Source organism: Mizuhopecten yessoensis, unplaced genomic scaffold (genome assembly GCF_002113885.1).
Source record: "Mizuhopecten yessoensis strain PY_sf001 unplaced genomic scaffold, ASM211388v2 scaffold6573, whole genome shotgun sequence".
Taxonomy (NCBI): Eukaryota; Metazoa; Mollusca; class Bivalvia; order Pectinida; family Pectinidae; genus Mizuhopecten; species Mizuhopecten yessoensis.
In genome coordinates, this window is record NW_018406617.1 from 29,593 (window position 1) to 57,206 (window position 27,614).

Consider the following 27,614-nt stretch of genomic DNA (forward strand, 5'->3'; position numbering starts at 1 on the left):
CGGAAAGGAGGCGGCGTGATTCATCATGACCGTCTCAAACTATGTAAGGACAGGGAGTTCCCAGTTTGGTTGAGGAGGATGAGGAATGACCTCTTTCAAGCAGCCAAGACCAAGTAGCAATCCTGAGGAATTCCAGGTTGAGGAAGATTGAGGACTACGAAGTCTGTTCTCCTGTCAGGCTCCGGTGGCGGTGTCGGACTCTCTGATACGTGGCCGAGGCAGACAGGGTGACTGGGCTGTGGTGACTAGTCTTCAGGAGGTCTCGGAACAGGAGGCAGAGGGCTTGGACCAGACATTCGTACATCAGGCTGACGCTGCTGGATCAGTGACACTGGACTGTCCGAGCTGGCGAACTGGACGCCGGAGGAGGACTCCAGGACATCTACAGGATTATGACCTGTCACTTGGGGAGTGATAGGTTGTATGCAGGATTGATGTAAATACTTTGTATACATTGTAAAGGTTTTGTATATATATTGTGTGTTGTTTTAGCACCATGGATTACCAGAAGGAGGAGGAGTTCATCCCGGACTATGAGGAGGACATTGAGGCGGTTGACAGAATTCCCGGTTCTACTTATGGCTCTAAGAGGGGAAGAGTGTGTTTCATCTGCTCAGGTCGTTTTACCCATGCTCGGCGTCATGTGGTAAGGACACATTTACCCTGGTTCTGTTACCCTGACTCGGCATGTTGGCAATGTGAAATCCAATTTGGACAGTTGAAATTCCTCCAGATTCATGAGGACAATTATCATGGTGGAACGGAAGAGAATTGTGGTTATAACTGCGATACTTGGGCGACAATGATGAGGGCGCTACTGGCGGAATTGGGAAGAAGGAATATTGGTAGGGATTCCCTGGATGGACTGCTAGAGTGGTCTAAGGAAGGTGGGATCCTTGGAAACTGCTCCACGTCCCTGTTTCAGGATGGCGACATGCGCCTCCTTTGGGCATTTAATCGAGTGTGCGGATCAGGAACCAATACGCCTATCGCGGTGGCCAGCTTGGAGAAGGGATACAGGGGCTACTACACTGGAGGGTCCTATCAACTGCGATTCATATGACGGCCGGATCAGAAGAACTTGTCAACTTCAAGATGGGAGGGGTCCCGAAGGAATCAGTGGAGCTGGTAGACTCACATTTCCATCTCGACATGTGGTGCCGCCGCAGCCAGGAACCTCGCCTTGGGGAGGAGGGGCCGGATAGTGCGACCCAATTGGTCTTGGTGATTGCCAACTATTGCTATCCCCGGAATTGGCCGACTGGCTCTGCCCGACGGGATATTAGAAGTGATACCCGGATCAGGTTTAGTTTTGGTATCCATCCCCGACTCGCTGCACTCGAGAGTGATCAAACTCTGAGGAAATGGGGGTGGGAATTAGAAAGGCTGATGGATGTTCAGGGAACTGTGTCTGTTGGAGAATGTGGCCTGGACACCTCCGGAAGGACATCTTGGAGGGTGCTGCAGAGGCAAAAGATGATTTTTGAGAGCCAGGTAAGAATCGCAGCCAGGAGGGGCCTTCCTATAGTCATCCACTGTAGAGGGGGCATGAGGACTTCTGAGGAGTGCTTGCCGATTCTGGGCAAACATCTCATGAAAACCCATCGTGTCCATCGGCATTGTTTCACTGGTGACCTTGCCGAACACAGAATGTGGAGCGAGGCCTTTCCAAACTGTAAGTTTGGCATCTCTCCACTAATCATTAGAGATCGGTCACTCAGATCCGTGGTGAAGCAGCTTTCTCTTGAAGACCTCCTGATTGAGTCTGATGCCCCATACTTTCCATTAGAGAGAGGAGGTGTTGGTTCCCCTTTCCAGGTTGAGGGTGTGGTTGAAGCTATTGCTGAGGATCGGGCCATATCGATACGTTCCGTCGCGGAGGCCACCACCAGGAATGCGCGGGGGCTCTACCAGATTGAGTGATGTTGCTCAGCCACCTTGTAAATAGTATACATATTGTAGATGTGTTCCGTATGATTTTAGTCCGGTCATTGCTTGCACAAATGACTACCAATTCAAGTGGTGTGTTTTAGCTGATGTTGCTTTCTGTGTATAGGACTTGCTTTGTAATTGTTGGGCGTTTTTGTGTCACGTCTGCTTGGCTGGTCGCTGTATCTGTGATTTGGATAGTTATAAACTTGACAGAATATTCTTGATGGAATTTACGTTAACTAGGGGTCTTCCTTTATAAGATGGGGAAGAGTGTGGTGCTGCGACATGGTTCCGGAATGGCCGGAGTTGGTTCCCACTACTAGTAGGCAGGCGAGGATAACCGGGGTGTTCCGGGTGAGGAACAGTGTTGACCAAGATCCTGGACTGGACAGATGTATCTGCATAGCGGAGCCGTTTCCGGAAAGGATCGTCATCATTCACAGTTGTCAGACTGCCTGTATGCTTGAGGATAGCCCAGAGCTGTGGTGAGTAAGCATATAAGGCTAATCGCAACAATATTCGTCCGCGCAATAAACTCGTGCTTTCTGATTCGTTAGAAAAACACAAGTGTGTGGTCTTGCATATAATTTATATGCATGACAATTTCTCGCAATTCCATTGGTCGGATTACATACACGTGACCAGTCCCCAAAACCTCATGTAGACCGGTTATCCGGTGAATATCGATTTCTAAATATAGCCTACATTTGTATATGGAAATTCACCGGAATCTGTCGTAGCGCATGCGCAGTTAGACCGGAACGCGATCTGTCAGACGACATTAGAAGGTGGCTGCTGGCGAACGTTTCTCCTACGTTACATCAGAAAATTATGAAAACTATTCGAGGATAAAGATGCTGTTTACATAAAAAGGCTATTGAACACGCAGTGCGTGTCCTCCATGCTTATCTTAATAACAAGAACCTAGACGATGTCTTCGAAAGCTACGATGCTGAACTGTTGAATTCGAACCTGGCTTCGGAGGTTCGCGTACAAAAATCAGAACCTTGAGTTTTGTTTTGTTTTATTTTATTGTTGAAGCATATAATAAAACAGTTATGGTCTTTTGGGCTGGTAAATATGATGTGATACGAACCTTCGCCCAGGTCAATATCACTCTTTCAGGTTCATATCACATCATATGCACCAGCACAACAGTCCATAATTGTATAATGTAATTCCGTGATAAAATGTTAATGAATGGTTGAGGATATTTGTCAAAGAAGTTTTACCTCTCGAGGCTGCTACGAAGACACATTTTGCTACAACGCTAGATCTAGTTTTTGTTGTTATTATCACATATTCGTTTTATGCAAGTATATAAATCGTATAAAAGGGGAAAAAAATGAAATGTATGTTTTTATTTATTATATTTTAGCACGTCGCACGACGCAAAACATTGACACACCAGAAAAGCACGGGAATTTGCAGCGTCATTTTTTGATGCCAGGTTCTAATGACGTCACGCTTGACAACAATACAGAGCGCCATTTTGAATGGGTTTTGCACTGCATGTACTGCCGTTTGATACTTTTAAATGGTTAGATTTCCAAACAAAATTGTGAACTTATTTAAATACCATAATGTATGTTGCAAATGTGGAACCACGCAATAGTTTATTCTGCCGTCGCTTCATCTAAACTTGAAACTGATAAGTCATGCAGCAAATAGAACATACCGTTTGGATTGCACGATGTTAAGGGCGATTGATTCACATATGTTAAAAAATGACATTTCGTATAGAGTACCTTCGCTGCGTTGAAGTTATGTTTTTATCAAATAGAATATTCATGATATTTCACTTGTAAAATGTGATAAATACGGATATCGCATGGGTTTGCGGCCTTAATTTCCCAGAAGGCTTACATGCATTGGGAAGCACCGGAAGTGGACTAAGTGTTAAGAGATCAAACCCATGCGGCGCTTCGCGCCTCTTAGGGGTTTGAAAAAAAAAATTGTCTGTATGGGTTTTTTTTTAAATAACTCTTGATCATAAAACTTTTCTATATGCCATTATGAAAATATTCTTTTCTTTTTTCAATTACGGTTGTCATGGTAACAAAATCATACTTTCAGTCAGCATCGTTAAGATTTTACTTAAATATGTTTATTAGTGCCTTCACTTTCTTCTATGATATTACGTTTGTTCAAGCATGTCGTCTACATTTTCCAATGGCCCAAATCAAACCCATTACGTACTAATTTGATGGGTTCTGATGATATGTGTCCTGTGGTGATTAGAGAAGGAACTTTTTAAAGATGGTATCAAACTCCGCGTGTTCTTTTTTTTTTTTAACTCATCACGTGACCGACAAGTCATCAGCGTCAGATTATTTCCCAACCAAATACAAATGTTCAATACCTTCATCGTTTATGATGAATTAAGGGTAGTTATTGATTATTGAAAGGTTGAAATCTATTATTTATCGAACATTGGTGAGAGATGGAATTTATTGACAAGTAATTGATTACTGAACAGTATTTATTGATCGGCGGTCATTTTTCATCGCTGATTGATTATTTACTTGTTTAATGATTGATTTGTAATTACTTAAATTAATATCATAAAACAGGTTTTTTAAATGGAGCAAGAAGCTACTGGATTGTCCGCTGAACCCTAAATGGTCCCTAATGGTATTTGTTTTTAAATTAGACGGTTTCTAAAGAACCCTGATCATAGATGAAATTCAGATAGGCAATCCTCAGATCCTTTGGATCAGCATCGAAATACATAATGTATGTTAAACACTTCCAATAACACTTACTCGCAATACTGTAATAGTTGCACTTCTCGCGTGTGGAAATCTTAAAAATGACTGCGGTGAGGAAATGTCCGTGTTGGCAATGCTGTTCTGTTTTAAATGGTTATCCTATGTTTAAACACATCTCAATACACGTAGTGTGGGTCTATGTTTAGACACGTACTATAAAAGATATAACGTTACCAGTTGTTAAACGCTTCACGTAACACGCAATGTTGGTCCGTGTTTAAACACATGCTATGTGGACTTGTCTGAGCACGCGATGCGACGCTTTGTTCAAACACTTCCCCCCCCCCCCCCCCCCCCCCCCCCCTTTAGTTATACTAACCCATATCACCTCTGGTGCATGGAACACGCAATGTTGGTCCATGTGTTTAAACACATGCTATGTTTTTTATGCTATGTAACACTTCCAATAACTGTTACGTGCGCCCATGTTTAAACACTTCCAATTACAGTTACGTACGCGTGCGCCCACGTCTTAAACGTATGGACTTCACACAGCAGGTAGCGGAGCGAAAAGATAAATAAGATCAAATTCAGCTCAAGATGATTTTAATTTTGAAAACACATTCTACGACTGTCTAAACTGCTTGCATATTTTCATATCTTAAAATATAGATTGTTCATCAATGTCGGGGATATGTGGTCCACGTCCAATGGAGGTGTAGGTAGCGGCCAGACCGGAGGCAGGACCGGATTTCGTACACGATTTCCCGCCTACCAGCTGAAAGAAAATGGGTCTTTTGACTGGCCAGTTTGACCACAATGACAGAGTTCTTTAGACTTGGAGTATTTTAATATTGACACAAAAACGATGCTTTTGAACAGTACACTGATACCGGAGATATAGAAGCGACGATAATACCTTAGACAGCGAGTACTATACGTGACAATTACATGTAGATCTAGATCCGGTCGCCATCCGCCGTCAGGGGGACAGAAATGTTTTTATCAGAAAACATTCAAGACAAGACAAAAACAGCGACGATATCATGGTAGAAAATAAACACTATGAACCGTTCTTGGCATCTCGAGGAGTGCGCTGATCATCGACAACCCCTCAGACACGTACACGGTGAACCAGGTTTATAATGAGAGGGATAAGATTCCGGCAGTGTACATAAGGTTACTAAACGTTACCAGTATTAGCTTCGTTCTACAATGATCTACTATAACATTTTAATATTTCCTTTATTTCTCCAATATTCGCTGTGATAAGCTTATTAGTATCACTAATGATCTTTTCTTTTAGCCTACCGGTATTCTAGCTGGGCTCTACAGATATATACCACCAGCACAATAGCTGGCCTATACTACCAGCATTGTACCTGGCCTTTATACTACCGGCCTTAAATGTTCGATGTTAGATTGTTAGTACTTAGCTGGCTCTAAATCTTACAATATTCCTCTGTACGCATTTATTATTATAGCTAGCCCGTCGTCCTAAATATTCGCTGTGATTAGCCTATTAGTATGATAGCTGGCCCGTAATCTCACAGTATTCTCTATTAGCCTACTAGAAAGTGTCGATCCCATGACCCTAAAACATTCCCCATTAGCCTGCTAGTGTATATTGTGGCTGTCCTGTGATCCTAAATTACACGCATTCTCTGTTTGTCTATTTGTATTTTGGCTTGCCCGTATGTAGTCCCAAACTATTCTCATTGGCCATATAGCATTACTGGTAGCTCGCATTCTCAAAGCATTTTTCTGTTACCTACTAGTATTATGGTAGGACCATGGTCCTATAATATTCTGCATAAGCCTACTATTATTCTAGCTGGCCTTTGTTAGCCTACTGGTATTCTAGCCGGCCTTTGTCAGCCTACTATTATTCTACCGGCCTTTGTTGGCCTACTATTATTCTAGCCGGCCTTTGTTAGCCTACTGGTATTCTAGCTGGCCTTTGTTAGCCTTATATTATTCTAGCTGGCCTTTGTTAGCCTATTAGTATTCTAGCTGGCCTTTGTTAGCCTACTGGTATTCTAGCCGGCCTTTGTCAGCCTACTATTATTCTACCGGCCTTTGTTGGCCTACTATTATTCTAGCCGGCCTTTGTTAGCCTACTATTATTCTAGCCGGCCCTTGTTAGCCTACTATTATTCTAGCCGGCCTTTGTTAGCCTACTGGAATTCTAGCTTGCCTTTGTTAGCCTACTGGTATTCTAGCTGGCCTTTGTTAGCCTACTAGTATTCTAACCGGCCTTTGTTAGCCTATTAGTATTCTAGCTGGCCTTTGTTAGCCTACTGGTATTCTAGCTGGCCTTTGTTAGCCTTATATTATTCTAGCTGGCCTTTGTTAGCCTATTAGTATTCTAGCTGGCCGTTGTTAGCCTACTGGTATTCTAGCTGGCCTGTGTTAGCCTACTAGTATTCTAGCTGTCCTTTGTTAGCCTACTGGCATTCTAGCTGGCTTTTGGTATCCTGCTAGTATTCTAGCTGGCCGTTGTTAGCCTACTGGTATTCTAGCTGGCTTTTGGTAGCTTGCTAGTATTCTAGCTGTCCTTTGTTAGCCTACTGGTATTCTAGCTGGCTTTTGGTAGCCTGCTAGTATTCTAGCTGTCCTTTGTTAGCCTACTGGTATTCTAGCTGGCTTTTGGTAGCCTACTAGTATTCTAGCTGGCCCGTATTCCTAAATATTTGTGTAATGCTTCTAATATTCTAGCTGGCCCGTATTCCTAAAATACATTTGTTAGCTTAGTTTTAGGCTGTCTCGTAGTCCTAAAACATTCTTTTCTGTTAACCTACAAACATTATGGCTGGCCCTTGGTCCTAAATATTATCTTAATAACATACTGGTATTATTGCTGGCACGTTCATAGTCCTTACCTATTATATTAGCCGTCTTATATTATGGCTGAACATTTTTCTACTAGCCTACTAATATTGTGGCTGGCCTGTGGATCTTAAATCATTCCCCGTTACATGGTAGCGTACTAAATTCAATATTATGTTCTCACAATATTCTCTGTTAGTCTATAGCCACATAGGAAACGTATACCGATATAAAATATGGTTGGTAGCAGTTTGTTTATTCTAAATAGAATAAGAGTTTTAAATTTCAATGAAATAACTGTTCATACAGAAAGCGACGATGATATACTGAAAAACAGCTACGAGACCGTTAAATGTCTAAACAGACTCACTGTGACATTCCTCTGGTGCATTGTTTTAAAGCATTTGTCTATAATACACGGGGACGAGAAAACTTCTCTTCGACTGTTTTCTACTTACAATGAAAACGATGAAAACAAAGATGAAAGACAACGTTTGGTCTCTTGCATGACTGATAAAAAGTGCATATTGTGATATGCCTGTCGACCAGAGCTTACGCGATGTGACACCAACAACACTGTATTATAAGCTTGGTAATGTATGGAATGTGTTACCTGCGGATATCGACTATGCATCCATTCTATAGCGTTACTTCTCCACCTGAACTCACAAAGAATTTCTCCGCGTTCAACACACCTGAAATACTCTCGATATTCCAACACACGCGTTTCACGCCGTTTTTTTGCCATGTCAGTCACTCTGAATTCTCCAAATGTTTTCACACGATTAACATCTCTTGGAGGTTAAGCATCACAAAAAGTACACGATAACTTCAATTCCACCGTAAAACACTTCCTCCTAAACGAAATATATCAATGTCCAATAAACTGTTGTCAAAATTACATATGTCTGTTCTACAAACACTAAAATATTGTATGAATATTGACATCTGTATTGCTACTTCCGGCAGAAAATAAATTCATTGTAATGTTGCCATTTTGCTTCTTCTGTGTCCATTCCAGCTTTAATTTCACCGGCGTTGTTTGTACCCGAGGCACAGCAGCTACTTATAGAGAACCCCACCTCGGACAACATGTCAAACGCTTGCTCTAAGAAGTTGTGTTTCAGGAAAAACCTCACTGTGTACCGGTCGCAAACACCACGGTCCGGATCCCGACTCTCGTTTAGTGTGTCCTTGAATACCTCGCGACACAGTGACACCTTACCACAGACAATGATACGGCTTATTTTCCTGAATTTGACGTCCGCCAAACCGTCACGTCCAAAAGCAAACGTGCCTCGATATCCCACAGTAATACATCCTGGTCGTGACGAGGGCGTCACAGAGGTGAGGGAATTACTATTAGATATGGGAGGGTTTTTTGATTGCGACACCGATCCAGCTTTCGGTGTTGTTGCTATCAGTGAACACAGTGACTTGACTAGGCCGGGTAACTGGAAGTATTCCGCTTCCTGTTTCAGACGTTCCTTCTCGTGGAAGTTCTCCGGTAGAACTAGTTTGTTATTCCGCAGATAATCGAGTATGTAGCGAAACAGAACTCCATCCCTGTCTAAGAAATATTTTCCTTTGGAGTCCTTGATGAGGTTGAGAGCGGACGTGCCGTTAAACGTCTGTCCTAACAAAGACTCGGACTCCTGTTTCAGAGTCCTCAATGTTGACGTATAGAATACCCCACCAACGTTCAATTCCACAATATCTGGGAAATCTTCAACTTCGGCGTTACCAACATTTTCCGACATTGTTTATGATTGGGTCCGTATTCAGGCAAGATTACAAAGCCATGCTACAGGGTGGTCTAAAAGTGGAGTATTCACGTACTGGCCGACACAGTAAGTACTGTCATAACCTCCTGGTTGCTGTCCTGATTGTTGTGCGACGTGTGTGTCTTGTTTTCCAATTTAAATCGACACTATCTGGCCAGTAGTTGGTGATCAGACGTACACCAGCACCACTGTCATCTAAGTGAACAACAGCATTTCTCGGAGCTGATCAATACGCGCCGTTCTCTCGTGTCTGCTAGTCCCCTCTGTGCTAGCAGCCGTTCGCCAATGCTTCAATAAAGGAAATACAACTAAGACCAAACCAAATCTCACCAAAAGAGATTTCCTTCCCGTACTCTCTCCTCCACCTTACTCCCGGTGTGTAGACCCGCCTGGTGTTACTACACCTTGCCAAGCACTTAATGCAACGGACGGATTTTGTTGTCTTATGTTAATACGCGTGATGGTTGCCAGGGAGACACGTTTTAATCACATGTAGCCAATGAGATGACAGTTATCATGTCCAATGAAGCGTATCAACAGTTACAGGTGAGTTTAACAGTACTACCTCGACCATGGGTGGTTGGCGAGTAAATAAACAAACAACGCTGGTTCAGATACACACACCGCGACTCAGATCGATGTTGTGTACGTCTCTACCGACTACCATAGACTGGTGCCCGTGCTTGGTTTACACACTGCCCGTTTTTGTGACATACGGTGTGGCCACGCCCCTTTGAAACTCCCTCTCGTCAATACCGGGAGTAATCGATCCTCGTGCGTCTATGGATGTCGGCTTAGCTTTCTGCGCCGGCTACAGTGCTAATGTGTTACTATTTGATCTATTCTAATCGTCCTCTCTTGCTAAACAGCTTGTGTGATGAATGTTTGTCTCTGCAGATTCTCTGAAAGCAGAAAAACACGGAACAGTCAATTGTTTGATGGCTGTAGTTGGAATGGTGTGTGACACTGAAGTCTACACAAGAGGTGAGGTCTCCTCGTGTCACCTGAAGGTTCCTGCTCACAATATCAGAATCAATCAAAAGAATAAACGCGCTAACAGGCACATGTTGATATTTTGTTTACGCATTGCACCTAAATCACATTGTAGATTGACAATTAAGCCCTATGTTATAACGTTATAATATACATACAGCTAAACTCTGTTGTTCAACGGAAACTGGCCAGGAAATGACTCGTTATATTTAGCCTATGGGAAGAAATGTCGTGAAAATCTGATGTGCTTATACAGTCCTTCTCTTTCTATAAACCCTAGCATATCATGATTGTGTTTCCGCATTACGATCATTGGCGGGATGTTACACACGTGTGCATACACGCAGTATCACATACATAAACACACGTATATATTTAAACCAGTTTTGAACACATACAAAAAACACAAACACCACACGACGGTACACAAACACCACAAGACTGTACACAACACCACACGACGGTTCATATCACCACACGACGGTACACATACAATACACGATGGTTTATTTACACCACACACACCACACGATGGTACACATACACCACACGACGGTACACAAACACCACAAGACTGTACACAACACCACACGACGGTACACAACACCACTCGACGGAACCCATACGACAAACAACGGTACACATACACCACTCGACGGTACACAAACACCACACGCCGGTACACATACACCACACGATGGTACACATACACCACACGACGGTACACAAACACCACAAGACTGTACACAACACCACACGACGGTTCATATCACCACACGACGGTACACATACAATACACGATGGTACATTTACAACACAAGATGGTACATTTACAACACACGACGTTACTCAACACCACACGACGGTACACATACAATACACGATGGTTCATTTACACCACACGACGGTACACAACACCACACGACGGTACACATTCAACATACGACGGTACACATACAACACACGATGGTTCATTTACACAACACAACGATAAACACATACACCACACGACGATACACATACACCACACGACGGTACACAACACCACACGACGGTACACATTCAACACACGACGGTATACAACACCACACGACGGTACACATACAATACACGATGGTATATTTACAACACACGATGGTACACTTACAACACACGACTGTGCACAACACCACACGACGGTACACATACAATACACGATGGTACATTTACAACACACGATGGTACACTTACAACACCACAACGGTATAAAACACCACAACGGTATACAACACCACACAACGGTACACATACAATACACGACGGTATACAACACCACACGATGGTACACATACACCACACGACGGTACACATACACCACACGACGGTACACATTCAACACATGACGGTATACAACACCACACGATGGTACACATACACCACACGACGGTACACATTCAACACACGACGGTATACAACACCACACGACGTTACACATACAATACATGATGGTACACAACACCACACGACGGTACACATTCAACACACGACGGTATACAACACAACACGACGGTACACATACAATACACGATGGTACACAACACCACACGACGGTACACATACAATACACGATGGTACATTTACAACACACGATGGTACACTTACAACACACGACGGTACACAACACCACACAACGGTACACATTCAACACACGACGGTATACAACACCACACGACGATACACATACAATACACGATGGTTCATTTACACCACACGACGGTACACATACACCACACGACGGTACACATTCAATACACGATAGTACACAACACCACACGACGGTACACATACAATACACGATGGTACATTTATCACACACGATGGTACATTTACAACACACGACGGTACACAACACCACACGACGGTACACATTCAACACACGACGATATACAACACCACACGACGGTACACATACACTACACGATGGTACATTTACACTACACGATGGTTCATTTACACCACATGACGGTACACAACACCACACGATGGTACACTTACAACACACGACGGTACACAACAACAAACGACGGTACACATTCAACACACGACGGTACACAACACCACACGACGGTACACATACACCACACGACGGTACACTTTTAACACACGACGGTACACATTCAACACACGACGGTATACAACACCACACGACGGTACACATACACCACACGACGGTACACTTACAACACACGACGGTACACAACACCACACGACGGTATACAACACCACACGACGGTACACATTCAACACACGACGGTATACAACACCACACGACGGTACACATACAATACACGATGGAATACAACACCACAAGACGGTACACATACAATACACAATGGTACATTTACAACACACGATGGTTCACTTACAGCACACGACGGTACACAACACCACACGACGGTACACATTCACCACACGACGGTACACATTCAACACACGATGGTTCATTTACACCACACAACGGTACACATACACCACACGACGGTACACAACACCACACGACGGTACACAACCCCACACGACGGTATACTACACCACACGACGGTACACATTCAACACACGACGATATACAACACCACGCGACGGTACACATACACCACATGACGGTACACAACACCACACGACGGTACACAACACCACACGACGGTACACATTCACCACACGACGGTACACATTCAACACACGATGGTTCATTTACACCACACAACGGTACACATACACCACACGACGGTACACAACACCACACGACGGTACACATTCAACACACGACGGTATACAACACCACACGACGATACACATACAATACACGATGGTACACAACACCACACGACGGTACACATACAATACACGATGATACATTTACAACACACGACGGTACACATTCAACACACGATGGTACACAACACCACACGATGGTACATTTACAACACAAGATGGTTCACTTACAAGACACGACGGTACACATGCACCACACGACGGTACACATACACCAAACCACGTTACACATACAACAAACAACGGAACACATACAATACACGATGGTTTATTTACACCACACGACGGTACACAACACCACACGACGGTATACTACACCACACGACGGTACACATTCAACACACGACGGTATACAACACCACACGACGGTACACATACACCACACGACGGTACACAACACCACACGACGGTACACATTCAACACACGACGGTATACAACACCACACGACAGTACACATACAATACACGATGGAATACAACACCACACGACGGTACACATACAATACACGATGATACATTAACAACACACGACGGTACACATTCAACACACGACGGTACACATACACCAAACCACGGTACACATACAACAAACAACGGTACGCATACACAACACGACAGTACACAACACCACTCGACGAAACCCATACAATAAACCACGGTGCACATACACCTCACGACGGTACACAACACCACTCGACGAACCCATACAACAAACCACGGTGCACATACACCTCACGAGGATACACATTCAACACACCACAGAACACACAAACACACGACGGTACACACACACCACACGACGGTATCCATGCACCACACGACGGTACACACACACCGCACGACGGTATCCATGCACCACACGACGGTACACAATACCTCACGACGGAATACAACACCATACGATGGTTCACAACACCACACGACGGTACACATACACCACAAGACGGTATAAATACAAAACACAACGGTACACGTACACTTTACGACGGTACACATACAACACACAGCGGTACACGTACACCTTACGACGGTACACGTACACTTAACGACGGTATACGTACACTTTACGACGGTATACGTACACTTTACGACGGTATGCGTACACTTTACGACGGTATGCGCACACTTTACGACGGCATCCGTACACTTTACGAAGGTATGCGTACAACGATGGTTTATTTACACCACACGACGGTACACAGCACCACACGACGGTACAAATACAATACACGATGGTTTATTTACACCACACGACGGTATCCATGCACAACACGACGGTACACATACAACAAACAACGGTACGCATACACAACACGACAGTACACATACAATACATGATGGTACCCAACACCACACGACGTTACACATTCAACACACGACGATATACAACACCACGCGACGGTACACATACAATACACGATGGAATACAACACCACACGACGTTACACATACAATACACGATGGAATACAACACCACACGACGGTATCCATGCACAACACGACGGTACACACCCCCACACGACGGTACACTTACAACACACGACGGTATACAACACCACACAACGTTACACATACAATGCAAGATGTTACACAACACCGCACGACGGTATCCATGCACCACACGACGGCACACAACACCACACGATGGTACACAAGACCACACGACGGTACACTTACAACACACGACGTTACTCAACACCACACGACGGTACACTTACAACACACGACGGTACACATTCAATACACGATAGTACACAACACCACTCGACGAACCCATACAACAAACCACGGTGCACATACACCTCACGAGGATACACATTCAACACACGATGGTACACAAGACCACACGACGGTACAAATACAATACACGATGGTTCATTTACACCACACAACGGTACACATACACCAAACCACGGTACACATACAACAAACAACGGTACGCATACACAACACGACAGTACACAACACCACTCGACGAAACCCATACAATAAACCACGGTGCACATACACACACGATGGTTCACTTACAACACACGACGTTACTCAACACCACACGCCGGTACACATACAATACATGATGGTACACAACACCACTCGACGAAACCCATACAATAAACCACGGTGCACATACACCTCACTACGGTACACAACACCCCACGACGGTACACATACAACACACAGCGGTACACGTACACTTTACGACGGTACACGTACACCACAAAGCGGTACACGTTCACTTTACGACGGTACACGTGCACTTTACGACGGTATCCGTACACTTTACGACGGTATGCGTACACTTTACGACGGTATACGTACACTTTACGACGGTATGCGTACACTTTACGACGGCACACGTACACCACAAAGCGGTACACGTTCACTTTACGACGGTACACGTGCACTTTACGACGGTATCCGTACACTTTACGACGGTACACGTACACTTTACGACGGTATGCGTACACTTTACGACGGGGCACATACAACACACAGCGGTACACGTACACTTTACGACGGTACACGTACACCACAAAGCGGTACACGTTCACTTTACGACGGTACACGTGCACTTTACGACGGTACACGTACACATTACGACGGTGCACATACAACACATGACCGCTCACATTAAACAGATGTATGTTTTACCACGACATTAAAAAATGGTTTTTAATTACATTTCAGATATCTGAAACATGGGAATAAAATATGAGTTTTTTATGTTTTGATATGCTTTTTATACACAACAAATAGGTTCGACTAGCTAGTTGGGTTCTTACGAAATATAACATAAAGTTGAGTTTCTTTAAGATCCAAAGACCATCACAATAAATCTGTCTTTAAATCTATTTTAAGATAATTGAATTTAGCGCTGTGTTTAAACTTGGAATATAACAGTTTTTAATTTGCAACTGACAATCAAATAGCTGTATTCCTCTAACATATTTTTAAATCTTTTTGCTTGCTGTAGGTGCTCTGATGTGTTAGTCCCGAGACCCAGCAATGATTTGCATTGACTGTTCAAACGCCTGACTATTCTTCATAACCCTCTTTTGGCAAACAAAGCAGTGACTGTTACGGTTTGCTACAGAAACGTGCAAGTGTGTTCAATATTTGAAAATTCGGCAATAAATGTGAAATCAAACATATTCCATACCAACATAAATGTACATCGTGTTGACAAAAGTATAAATACATATCTATATAACAGTATATATAACCAGGTAGAGAAAAAAATGTCGGTAACGGTAATGTGCATTAGATCACTTGACATGATGGAGAGAGATCAAACTACAAAATAAACCAGTTACGGTACTAATAGGAACGTCGGTACATGTAGCCTACCCTTCTCAGTTCAAAAGACTGTTTAATGATGAGGCCCAATACGTGCACTAAGTTTTGGGTCATTAGAACATTTTGTAGGTCGCGATCGGTTAGTGTTGGTTTGCCCGCCTACTGACATCCTTTTCGTACTCTCCCGAAGATTTGTGGCGGTGCTGTAGTCGATTTATCCACATTCTTTATCCGTCCTATCATACCGTCTCAATATATTATCAGCGCATGTTTCGGATGGTTGTGCGTAATTTACCTTAGTATTAATCTGTTACCTACATCAAAACCTTACGGAAAATAAGGAAGCCAGACCGATCACGTGATCACTTTAACATAACTCGTCGCGTTTAATCACTTCAGGAAAGCAGCAAACTTTTCCGTTTAAAAACTGCTTTGTATCACGTAATGATAAGATATGCCGATGTTCACAGCTACATCTACTTTGATAATTGTTTATTAGGTTTTGTAAGCCTGTGTCTGTTTCCAGCTAGGATAAGAATATATAAAAAATGTTTTGCTTTTTCTTTTTTTTTTCCGTAACCTGGCCGTCTCACTAGTAACAATGTTTATTATTACATTTCCAAACACACTATTCTAAGCCTGAACATAGTGTGTAGATCAAGATGTGTGTCATATGAAATGTATTATTCGATATTTGTCGTGTCACAACTTGACAAGATTTGTAATGTGATATTTGTTGTGTTGTCACGACTTTAACAGATGTGTTATGTCATAGTTGTTGTGTTGTCACGACTTGACAAGATGTGTAATGTGATATTTGTTGTGTTGTCACGACTTGACAAGATTTGTAATGTGATATTTGTTGTGTTGTCACGACTTTAACAGATGTGTAATGTCATAGTTGTTGTGTTGTCACGACTTGACAAGATGTGTAATGTGATATTTGTTGTGTTGTCACGACTTGACAAGATGTGTAATGTGATATTTGTTGTGTTGTCACAACTTTACCAGATGTGTAATGTGATATGTGTTGTGTTGTCACGACTTTACGAGATGTGTATTGTGATATGTGTTGTGTTGTCACGACTTTATCAGATGCGTTATGTGATACATTTGTATGTGTTGTGTTGTCACGACTTTATCAGATGCGTTATGTGATACATTTGTATGTGTTGTGTTGTCACGACTTTATCAGATGCGTTATGTGATACATTTGTATGTGTTGTGTTGTCACGACTTTATCAGATGCGTTATGTGATACATTTGTATGTGTTGTGTTGTCACGACTTTATCAGATGCGTTATGTGATACATTTGTATGTGTTGTGTTGTCACGAGTTTACCAGATGCGTAATGTGATATTTGTTGTGTTGTCACTACTTTACCAGATGTGCAATTTGATATATGTTGTGTTGTCACGACTTAACCACATGCGTAATATGATATTTGTTGTGTTTTTACGACTTTACCAGATGTGTATTGTGATATTTGTCGTGTTTTCACGACTTTACCAGATGTGTATTTTGATATTTGTTGTGTCGTCATGACTTTACCAAATGTGTAATGTGAGATTTGTTGTGTTGTCACGACTTTACCAGATGTGTATTTTGATATTTGGTGTGTTGTCACGACTTTACCACATGCGTAATATGATATTTGTTGTGTTGTCATGACTTAGCCAGATGTGTATTGTGATATTTGTCGTGTTGTCACGACTTAACCAGATGTGTATTTTGATATTTGTTGTGTTGTTATGACTTTACCAGATGTGTAATGTGAGATTTGTTGTGTTGTCACGACTTTACCTGATGTGTATTGTGATATTTGTTGTGTTGTCATGACTTAGCCAGATGTGTATTGTGATATTTGTCGTGTTGTCACGACTTAACCAGATGTGTATTTTGATATTTGTTGTGTTGTTATGACTTTACCAGATGTGTAATGTGAGATTTGTTGTGTTGTCACGACTTTACCTGATGTGTATTGTGATATTTGTTGTGTTGTCATGACTTAGCCAGATGTGTATTGTGATATTTGTCGTGTTGTCACGACTTAACCAGATGTGTATTTTGATATTTGTTGTGTTGTTATGACTTTACCAGATGTGTAATGTGATATTTGTTGTGTTGTCACAACTTTACCAGATGTGTAATGTGATATGTGTTGTGTTGTCACGACTTTACGAGATGTGTATGGTGATATGTGTTGTGTTGTCACGACTTTATCAGATGCGTTATGTGATACATTTGTATGTGTTGTGTTGTCACGACTTTATCAGATGCGTTATGTGATACATTTGTATGTGTTGTGTTGTCACGAGTTTACCAGATGCGTAATGTGATATTTGTTGTGTTGTCACTACTTTACCAGATGTGCAATTTGATATATGTTGTGTTGTCACGACTTAACCACATGCGTAATATGATATTTGTTGTGTTTTTACGACTTTACCAGATGTGTATTGTGATATTTGTCGTGTTTTCACGACTTTACCAGATGTGTATTTTGATATTTGTTGTGTCGTCATGACTTTACCAAATGTGTAATGTGAGATTTGTTGTGTTGTCACGACTTTACCAGATGTGTATTTTGATATTTGGTGTGTTGTCACGACTTTACCACATGCGTAATATGATATTTGTTGTGTTGTTACGACTTAGCCAGATGTGTATTGTGATATTTGTCGTGTTGTCACGACTTAACCAGATGTGTATTTTGATATTTGTTGTGTTGTTATGACTTTACCAGATGTGTAATGTGAGATTTGTTGTGTTGTCACGACTTTACCTGATGTGTATTGTGATATTTGTTGTGTTGTCATGACTTTACCATATGTGTATTGTGATATTTGTTGTGTTGTCATGACTTTGCCAGATGTGTAATGTGATATTTGTTGTGTTGACACTACTTTACCAGATGTGTAATGTGATATGTGCTGTGTTGTCACGAGTTTACCAGATGCGTAATGTGATATTTGTTGTGTTGTCACGACTTTACCAGATGTGTAATGTGATATGTGTTGTGTTGTCACGACTTTACCAAATGTGTAATGTGATATTTGTTGTGTTGTCACGAGTTTACCAGATGTGTAATGTGATATTTGTTGTGTTGTCACGACTTTACCAGATGTGTAATGTGATATGTGTTGTGTTGTCACGACTTAACCAGATGTGTATTGTTAGATTTGTTGTGTTGTCTCGACTTTACCAGATGTGTAATGTGATATTTTTTGTGTTGTCACGACTTAACCAGATGTCTAATATGTTAATTGTTATGTTGTCACGACATGACAAGATGTGTAATGTAATATTTAATGTGTTGACACTACTTTACCAGATGTGTAATGTGATATGTGTTCTGTTGTCACGACTTGACAATATGTGTAATGTGATATTTAATGTGTTGACACTACTTTACCAGATGTGATACATTTGTATGTGTTGTGTTGTCACGACTTTATCAGATGCGTAATGTGATATGTGTTCTGTTGTCACGACTTGACAATATGTGTAATGTGATATTTAATGTGTTGACACTACTTTACCAGATGTGTAATGTTTTATGTGTTGTGTTGTCACGACTTGACAATATGTGTAATGTGATATTTAATGTGTTGACACTACTTTACCAGATGTGTAATGTTTTATGTGTTGTGTTGTCACGACTTGACAATATGTGTAATGTGATATTTAATGTGTTGACACTACTTTACCAGATGTGTAATGTTTTATGTGTTGTGTTGTCACGACTTGACAATATGTGTAATGTGATATTTAATGTGTTGACACTACTTTACCAGATGTGTAATGTTTTATGTGTTGTGTTGTCACGACTTGACAATATGTGTAATGTGATATTTAATGTGTTGACACTACTTTACCAGATGTGTAATGTTTTATGTGTTGTGTTGTCACGACTTTATCAGATGCGTAATGTGATATGTGTTGTGTTGTCACGACTTTACAAGATGCGTAATGTGATATTTGTTGTGTTATCACGACTTTATCAGATGTTTAATGTGATATTTGTTGTATTGTCACGACTTGACAAGATTTGTATTGTGATATCTGTGAACTGAAGATTGTTGTGTTGCTAGGGCTGAGTGAGATGAGTTAAGTGAAATATTTAAGTGTAATGTGTAAAGTGTAAAATGAAATATGCAAAGTGTAATATTTAAAGCGTAATGTGTTAAGTGAGATATTTAAAGTATAATGTGTAACGTGTAATATGTAAAGTATAATGTGTAACGTGTAATATGTAAAGTATAATGTGTAACGTGTAATATGTAAAATGTAATATGTGGAATGTTATGTATAAAGTGAGATATGTAAAGTGTGATGTGGAAAGTGAAATAAGTAAAAGAAAATTTGTAAAGTGTGATGTGGAAAGTGAAATGTGGAAAGTGTAATGTGGAAAGTGAAATGTGGAAAGGAAAATATGTAAAGTGTGATGCGTAAAATGTTGTGTGGAAAGTGAAATATGTGAAGTGAAATATGTTATATGTAATGTGTAATGTGTAATTTGTAAAGTGTAATGTGTAATGTGTAAAGTGTAATGAGTAATGTGTCAAGTGAGAACATCTAGTTAAAAATGTTCTTCTTTTTAACGAATCAGATGACTGGAAAACTCATATAAATCATTCGTCTTATTTTTCGAGATTCAAAAATCTTCATCCTGATATGAAACCTCCAGTGATCTGGTACTTTTCAAAATGTCATCCTTCTTTTATTGGAACTTGCAAAACTGTTTCCAAAATGTGGATTGATCCACCTGATTGCGAACTATTTTGAGCTAATTGCAAGGGTACTTTTGAAGACGCAGTCGCCAATTGTTTGTTAGTCTGCGGCATATTATAATTGGCAAATCTGCGGGATTCTCTTTTGACAAATTTTGTAAATAAATATCCTGTATATGTTTATGTGCCTTTCGACCAGTCAGACAGAGAAGTCCAAGTGGCTACTCTTCTGGGTGCTCCAAGCGATGTTATTTGTGATGCTCTTAATGACGATGTTAAATCACTCATGTCTTTTATCAAAGATTGCCTAATATTTGCGGAAAAGGCGTTCTATTAGAACTTCCAATAAATCTAGCTAATTATGTAGCAGTCATTGCAATGGGTCTTCCTTTAACCACTCTTCATTGATTTATAACGTGTCTTTACCTTTTTTCAAGATGTGATTATGAAATGATATTAATATCAATTATATCTGAATTTTTGTCTTCTCCATTTTTTGTACCATGTCACTTGCACTCATCCACATTGTACTCTTCATTATTTTGGAGGAAATAAAGATACGAATGAAAGCGTAATGTGTAAAGTGAGATGTTTTAAGTGAAACATGTAAAGTGAGAGGTGTTATGTGGAAAGTGAAATATGTAAAGCGAATATGTTAAGTGTAATGTGGTAAGTGTAATGTGGAAAGTGAAATATGTAAAGGGAAATATGTAAAGTGAGATGTGGAAAGTGTAATGTGTAAAAAGAGATGTTTTATGTGGAAAGTGAAATATGTAAACGGAATATTTAAAGTGTAATGTTTAAAGTGTTATATACAAAGTGTAATGTGTACAGTGAGATGTGTAACGCGTAATATGGAAAGGGAATACGTTATCATATGTAAAGTGTTATGTGGAAAGTGAAATGTGTAAAATAAAATATGTAAAGTGTAATGCGGAAAGTGTAATGTGGAAAGTGAAATATGTAAAGGGAAATGTGGAAAGTGTAATGTGGAAAGTGAAATATGTAAAGGAAAATATGTAAAGTGTAGTGTGTAAAGTGATATGTGTAATGTGTAAAGTGATATGTGTAATGTGTAAAGTGATATGTGTAATGTGTAAAGTGATATGTGTTAAATGAAACATGTTAAGTGAGATGTGTGAAATGTAATGTGCAAAGTGTAATGTGCAAAGTGATATATGTAAGGTGAGATGTGGAAAGTGAAATTTGTAAAAGAAAATATGTAAATTGTAATGTGGAAAGTGTAATGTGGAATGTGAAATATGTAAAGTGTGATGTGGAAAGTGTAAAATGGAAAGGAAAATATGTAAAGTGTAATGTGTAAAGTGAAATATGTAAAGTGTAATGTGTTAGGTGAAATATTTTAAGTGTAATAACATTATTGCTTTGGAGGGGTGTTCAAGTGTGTAAAGTGAAATGTGTAGAGCGAGATCTGCCGAGGTATTTCACAGTTTCACACGGAACTTGTATAATAAAGTACGAAATATACATTCTCCAATTGTACAAACAAGTACACACAGAGATAAATTCGATTAAATATCTCCTTCACAATATATGTATGTGTTTGCCGCCGCTTTCAATTGTATATTGTTATCAAAAACATGTATATACCATGCCTGACGAAATAAACTAGGGAGAATCAGGGGGAAAATTGTGGGTGTGTGATGGTTCGATGAGAGTCATATCACAGATATGGTAGCATACAGTTTAGCATGTACATACCTATGTATTTAGGTCACGGAGTTCTCGCGCTCTCAAAATATTTCTAAAATGAAAAGATAAGGCTTAGGTAATATACGTCTACTTCAATGAACTCATGCTTTGCCCTGAACGCCCCTTTAACGCAATAATGATATAACCTATCTCGCTTACGAGTCGCGCATAACGTCGACATCTCTTTAATGCCATTTTTCCCGGTATGCTTATTTGTCAGAAGAAAAACGAGCTGTTTATTTTAATTTCAGTTTTTTTACGATTCTGGTTTGCCGATATGTACATGTATACCTTGTGAATCTTACTATAATGATACAGACCGCTTTCAGGCCGTGTAACTATACAAGGTCCTGTATTGCCGTTAAGATATGTTTATTATTCGTCTTATTAGCCCAGAAGACAGAGATCTTTTTTTAAACAGGAACTCATCTTTTGTTATCCACTGATGAAATAGACAAATCCAAACAAGAATACACCATGGAAACGTGACGTTATTACTCCTTCATCGACGTCATTGTGTCCGACATCGATGTTCAGTTCAAGTTTTCGGAAAGGAAATTGAACATTAAACAACGGGGTGATTATGAGTAATGTTTTTGATATGCACATACATAACCACTGTAAGTAGTAAACTAAGCAGTATAATAAAAGGAACAACACACGTTTACTGACGTCTCAATTTGCACTCGTTTATTGCGCGTTTATTTAGCCTTCGTGAATGATAAAACTCTATCATTATTATTCACTCAAGCGCTCTGAGACGTCAGAAACGCATATGTGCGATACATTTTCAGTATCTAAGGTTTGGAATTCATCTTTTTACATTTTTGATGGTATGCAGTGAATTGCAAAACATGCGAAACATATTCATGATGCACGGTAGGGCATTTTGGAGAATATATTGGAACGGAGCTGTGATGCCTACCATCATACAGGTTTACAAGATGTATTTAAGCTCTTTTAACTTACATCCAAACAACATGGACACTGTTATTTGTCGTTTCCTTTGTTCTCCTTCGATTCAAAATGTATATTAAACAAACGTTTATATAAACGACGTAAGAACCACATTATAGTAAACAATATCGTGACACCATTGTTACCAGTTCCCCAGGCGACGAACGTCAAACGGAAACCATACGTGAAATTCCTTCATAATTTGAATTTGGTGTCATGTCATGAATGGTCCTCAATTGCCCAAACAGTTTGCCAGTAATATCCGAACAGTTTCCAATTGGAAAACGTTCACGTGTCATGGTTCTTGATGTTAATGGATTGTAAAAAAAACTTCGGTTGGTGGGTTTGGCTAACGTCAAGTGTTTTTTTATACATTTTTTTAATTGATTTCATAATAATAATTATGGAATATGTTTTTCAACCTATAAATATTTTTTTTTATTGACTTCATAGTAATAATTATGGAATTTGTTTTTCAACCTATATATGTTTTTCACAATACATATTTTTATTGACACTCTGCATCCACATTTCACTACAAGACTATGTATTGTTAGTGACATCTTAATAAATCAATGTCCGCGATACAATCTCTTTAGTCCATTTCTTTATTAACTTCAGGCGTTTGCCTCATCGGTTTCAAAAATGAGATATTTACAGCTTTTACAATATACAATGTTTACATATAATACAATACAATACAATACAATACAACACAACACAATACAATACAACACAATAAAATACAATACAATACAACACAATGCAATACAACATAATACAATACAATACAACACATTACAATACAATACAATACAACATGATACAACACAATATAATGCAATACAATACAATATTATACAATATAATACAATACAATACAATACAATACAATACAATGTAATACAATACAATACCACACCAGTATTTTAATAATGCTGTCATATTAAACATATCAAAAAATTTGACACACAAATGAGAATAACATGGACATTTCAACATAAATGAAACTCACCTTCACCGTCATTTAAATTACTTACAGTACATACTCCAAGACTACGTTCAATATTTTGATATCAATCTTTTTCTATATTTAGATTATGGGCCGATAACCTAAATTTTATAAATTCCTTCAAACAATCCTTTATTAATGATTTTCTTATGTACGTAACATTGTAAAACAAAATTATTTCTGGTAGAGAGTAGTTATGGTAGATGGTTGTTCAGCTGTACTTCGGTATGGTAATCCGTTATACATCTTGTTACATGTTAAATATAGTTCTGTTTGAGGGAAACGTTGAATTGGAAACATGTCTATGAGCTTCAGGCGTAGATTCCACCTGTCATGTTACCTGTTTATTCTATCCTTACCTTATTACACAATCTGTTTTTGTTTCGTATCATCTCGTTATAGTGGTTTTCACCATTTAACTACACGCTCTTTGATGATGGATGCGATCTGCACATCTTGTATAGATTGTGTATAGTTGTTATATCCTACTTGGACTTGTCTGTTTTCACAGCTGATACCCATAATCACTGTATGTTTACGAGAAACATGCATGACCGAGCCAGAAAAAAACATATCTACGTGTTTTAAAAATTACAGCGAGGTATTAGAATGTTGGATGAGGTATGATGAACAGTTTAAATTGCTCTAATGGTATTACTAACACTATAATGAGCATTTCTAATGAATGTGACCGTTTTTCTGGTCGCTGAATGTCGTCTTTCTTCTGTAAATACCGTCTATCGAGACTCGATTCACTCATGACATTGGACCCTGACTGTCACAGAAATGTGTCCGGACATTGGACCCTGACTGTCACAGAAATGTGTCCGGACATTGGGCCCTGACTGTCACAAAAATGTGTCCGGACATTGGACCCCGACTGTCATATGAATATGGCATGGCATTTGGCCCAAACTGTCAAAGAAAAGTGTCATGACTTTGGGCCCCGATTGTCACAGAAATGTGTCCGTACATTTTGCCCCGACTGTCACATACATGTGTCATGACATTGGAACCAAAACGGTCACATAGATGTGTCATAACATTTGGCCCAACTATCATAGACATGTGCCAGGCCCCGACTGTAACAGAAATTTGTCGGAATTTTTGGCCACGAATGCCACTAAAATGTGTCCGGATATTTGGCCACGACAGTCACAGAAATATGTCATGACATTAGGCTCTAACTGTCACGGGCCTCGACTGTCACAAAAATGTGTAATGCAATTAGGCCCCGACTGTCACAGAAATGTGTCATGACATTGGGCCCCAAATGTCAGGGAAATGTGCTATGACATTGGGTCCCGATTATCATATATTGTCATGACATTGGATCCCGACCTTCACAGAAATGTGTCAGGACATTAGGCCCCGAGTGTAACAGAAACGTGTCATGTCATTTGGCACCGACTATCACATAAATGTGTCATGACTTTGTGCCCCGAATGTCACAGAAATGTGCCATGCCATTGGTCTCCGACTGTTTAAAATGTGTCTTGACATTGGGTCCCGACTATCACAGAAATGTCACAGAATGGCTTCAAGACATTGGGCCAAATTGTCACATAAATATGTCATGAAATTAGGCCCCGCTGTCACATTAATGTGTCAGGCCATTGGCTCCTGACTATCACAGAAATATCACAGAATGGCTTTATGATATCAGGTCCTGATTGTCACAGAAACATGTCATGACATTAGGCTCTAACTGTCACAGAATGGCTTCATGGCATTAGGCCCCGACTGTCACAGAAATGTGTCATGACATAAGGCCCCGACTGTCACAGAAATGTGTCATGACATTAGGCCCCGAATGTCACAGAATTGTGTCATGATATAAGGGCCTGACTGTCACAGGAATGTGTTATGATTTTGGGCCCCGACTGCTACAGAAATGTTTCATGACATTGGGCCCCGACTATCACATAAATGTGTTATGATTTTAAGCTCTAACTGTCACAGGATGACTTCGTGAAATGGGGCCAATAGAGGCCGGGAAATGGGGCCAATAGAGGCCGGGGTCAAATCTGATATACATATATATGGGTTAATGAGTCGTTTACACGTACGTCGTAATCGAGTACACGTGACTGAAATGTAATGTGCTAGTAGAATTCGCTGACTGACACTTTGATTCTGACGCATTATTATTGTTTTTGAAATCAATTGAAGCCTACTAAATATGCAAGGTCAGGTATTATTGACTAGATTGCAAACTTCTCCAATATGAAACGTTTCTGTGATAATTGATTCACCCGATACATACCAAGTGTATTACAACAATTACGCCCTTCCGACATTCCACGTACCAGATACACCATTATACCCCGCCTTTACCACAGCAACACTTGCGTATATACCAGACTGTTGAAAATTGTTCTTTATCAAGTTTCTCAGAGATTAAATGAAATACATAAATATGAATCATTCCGCGTATACCGGTCCCTTGTGGCTCCTAGCCTACCTGGTTATAGCCATTCTGACGGTTAAGTACTCCTAATGTAATTGCTGTGAGGTATGCTTGTTATTATGTATCGTTAGACTCTAGGTGAATTGACTTGAACTTCTGAGCGACATATAAACCAAGTTAGTTAGTTAAGATGTTACCAATAATTATATTGAAGTGTCTTCTGTCAAAGTAACATATGCATCAGTATTCTTCATCATTTGGTGTGATAAACAAGTAAGGATTATAAACACCACACAACAAACGGCCCATAACAACTGTTTCAATTTATTATCTAGTCCAATCCTTAAATAAACACTGGCGCTACCACGACTTTCACTGTTTATCATTTTACAGGTCATCTTCTTCCAAAACGGCAAAGTTTCTTTTTAACA

The 27,614-nt window shown here is 40.2% G+C and overlaps 2 protein-coding genes across 2 annotated transcripts; one reads left to right on the plus strand and one right to left on the minus strand.

The window, feature by feature from the left end:
- Positions 1 to 1,059: 1,059 nt before the first annotated feature.
- Positions 1,060 to 1,923, plus strand: LOC110452290 (putative deoxyribonuclease TATDN2). Its single transcript, XM_021500711.1, has one exon. It carries the CDS (start codon positions 1,060 to 1,062, stop codon positions 1,921 to 1,923), a length of 864 nt encoding a protein of 287 aa, XP_021356386.1.
- A 3,309-nt stretch (positions 1,924 to 5,232) lies between these two features.
- Positions 5,233 to 10,415, minus strand: LOC110452291 (BTB/POZ domain-containing protein KCTD12-like). Its single transcript, XM_021500712.1, has one exon. The coding sequence runs from the start codon at positions 9,230 to 9,232 to the stop codon at positions 8,429 to 8,431; it is 804 nt and encodes a 267-aa protein (XP_021356387.1). The 5' UTR covers positions 9,233 to 10,415; the 3' UTR covers positions 5,233 to 8,428.
- Between the last annotated feature and the right edge of the window lie 17,199 nt (positions 10,416 to 27,614).

Coding starts and splice junctions, on each gene's coding strand:
- LOC110452290 (XM_021500711.1), top strand. CDS start 1,060: ATGACGGCCGGATCAGAAGAACTTGTCAACTTCAAGATGGGAGGGGTC.
- LOC110452291 (XM_021500712.1), bottom strand. CDS start 9,232: ATGTCGGAAAATGTTGGTAACGCCGAAGTTGAAGATTTCCCAGATATT.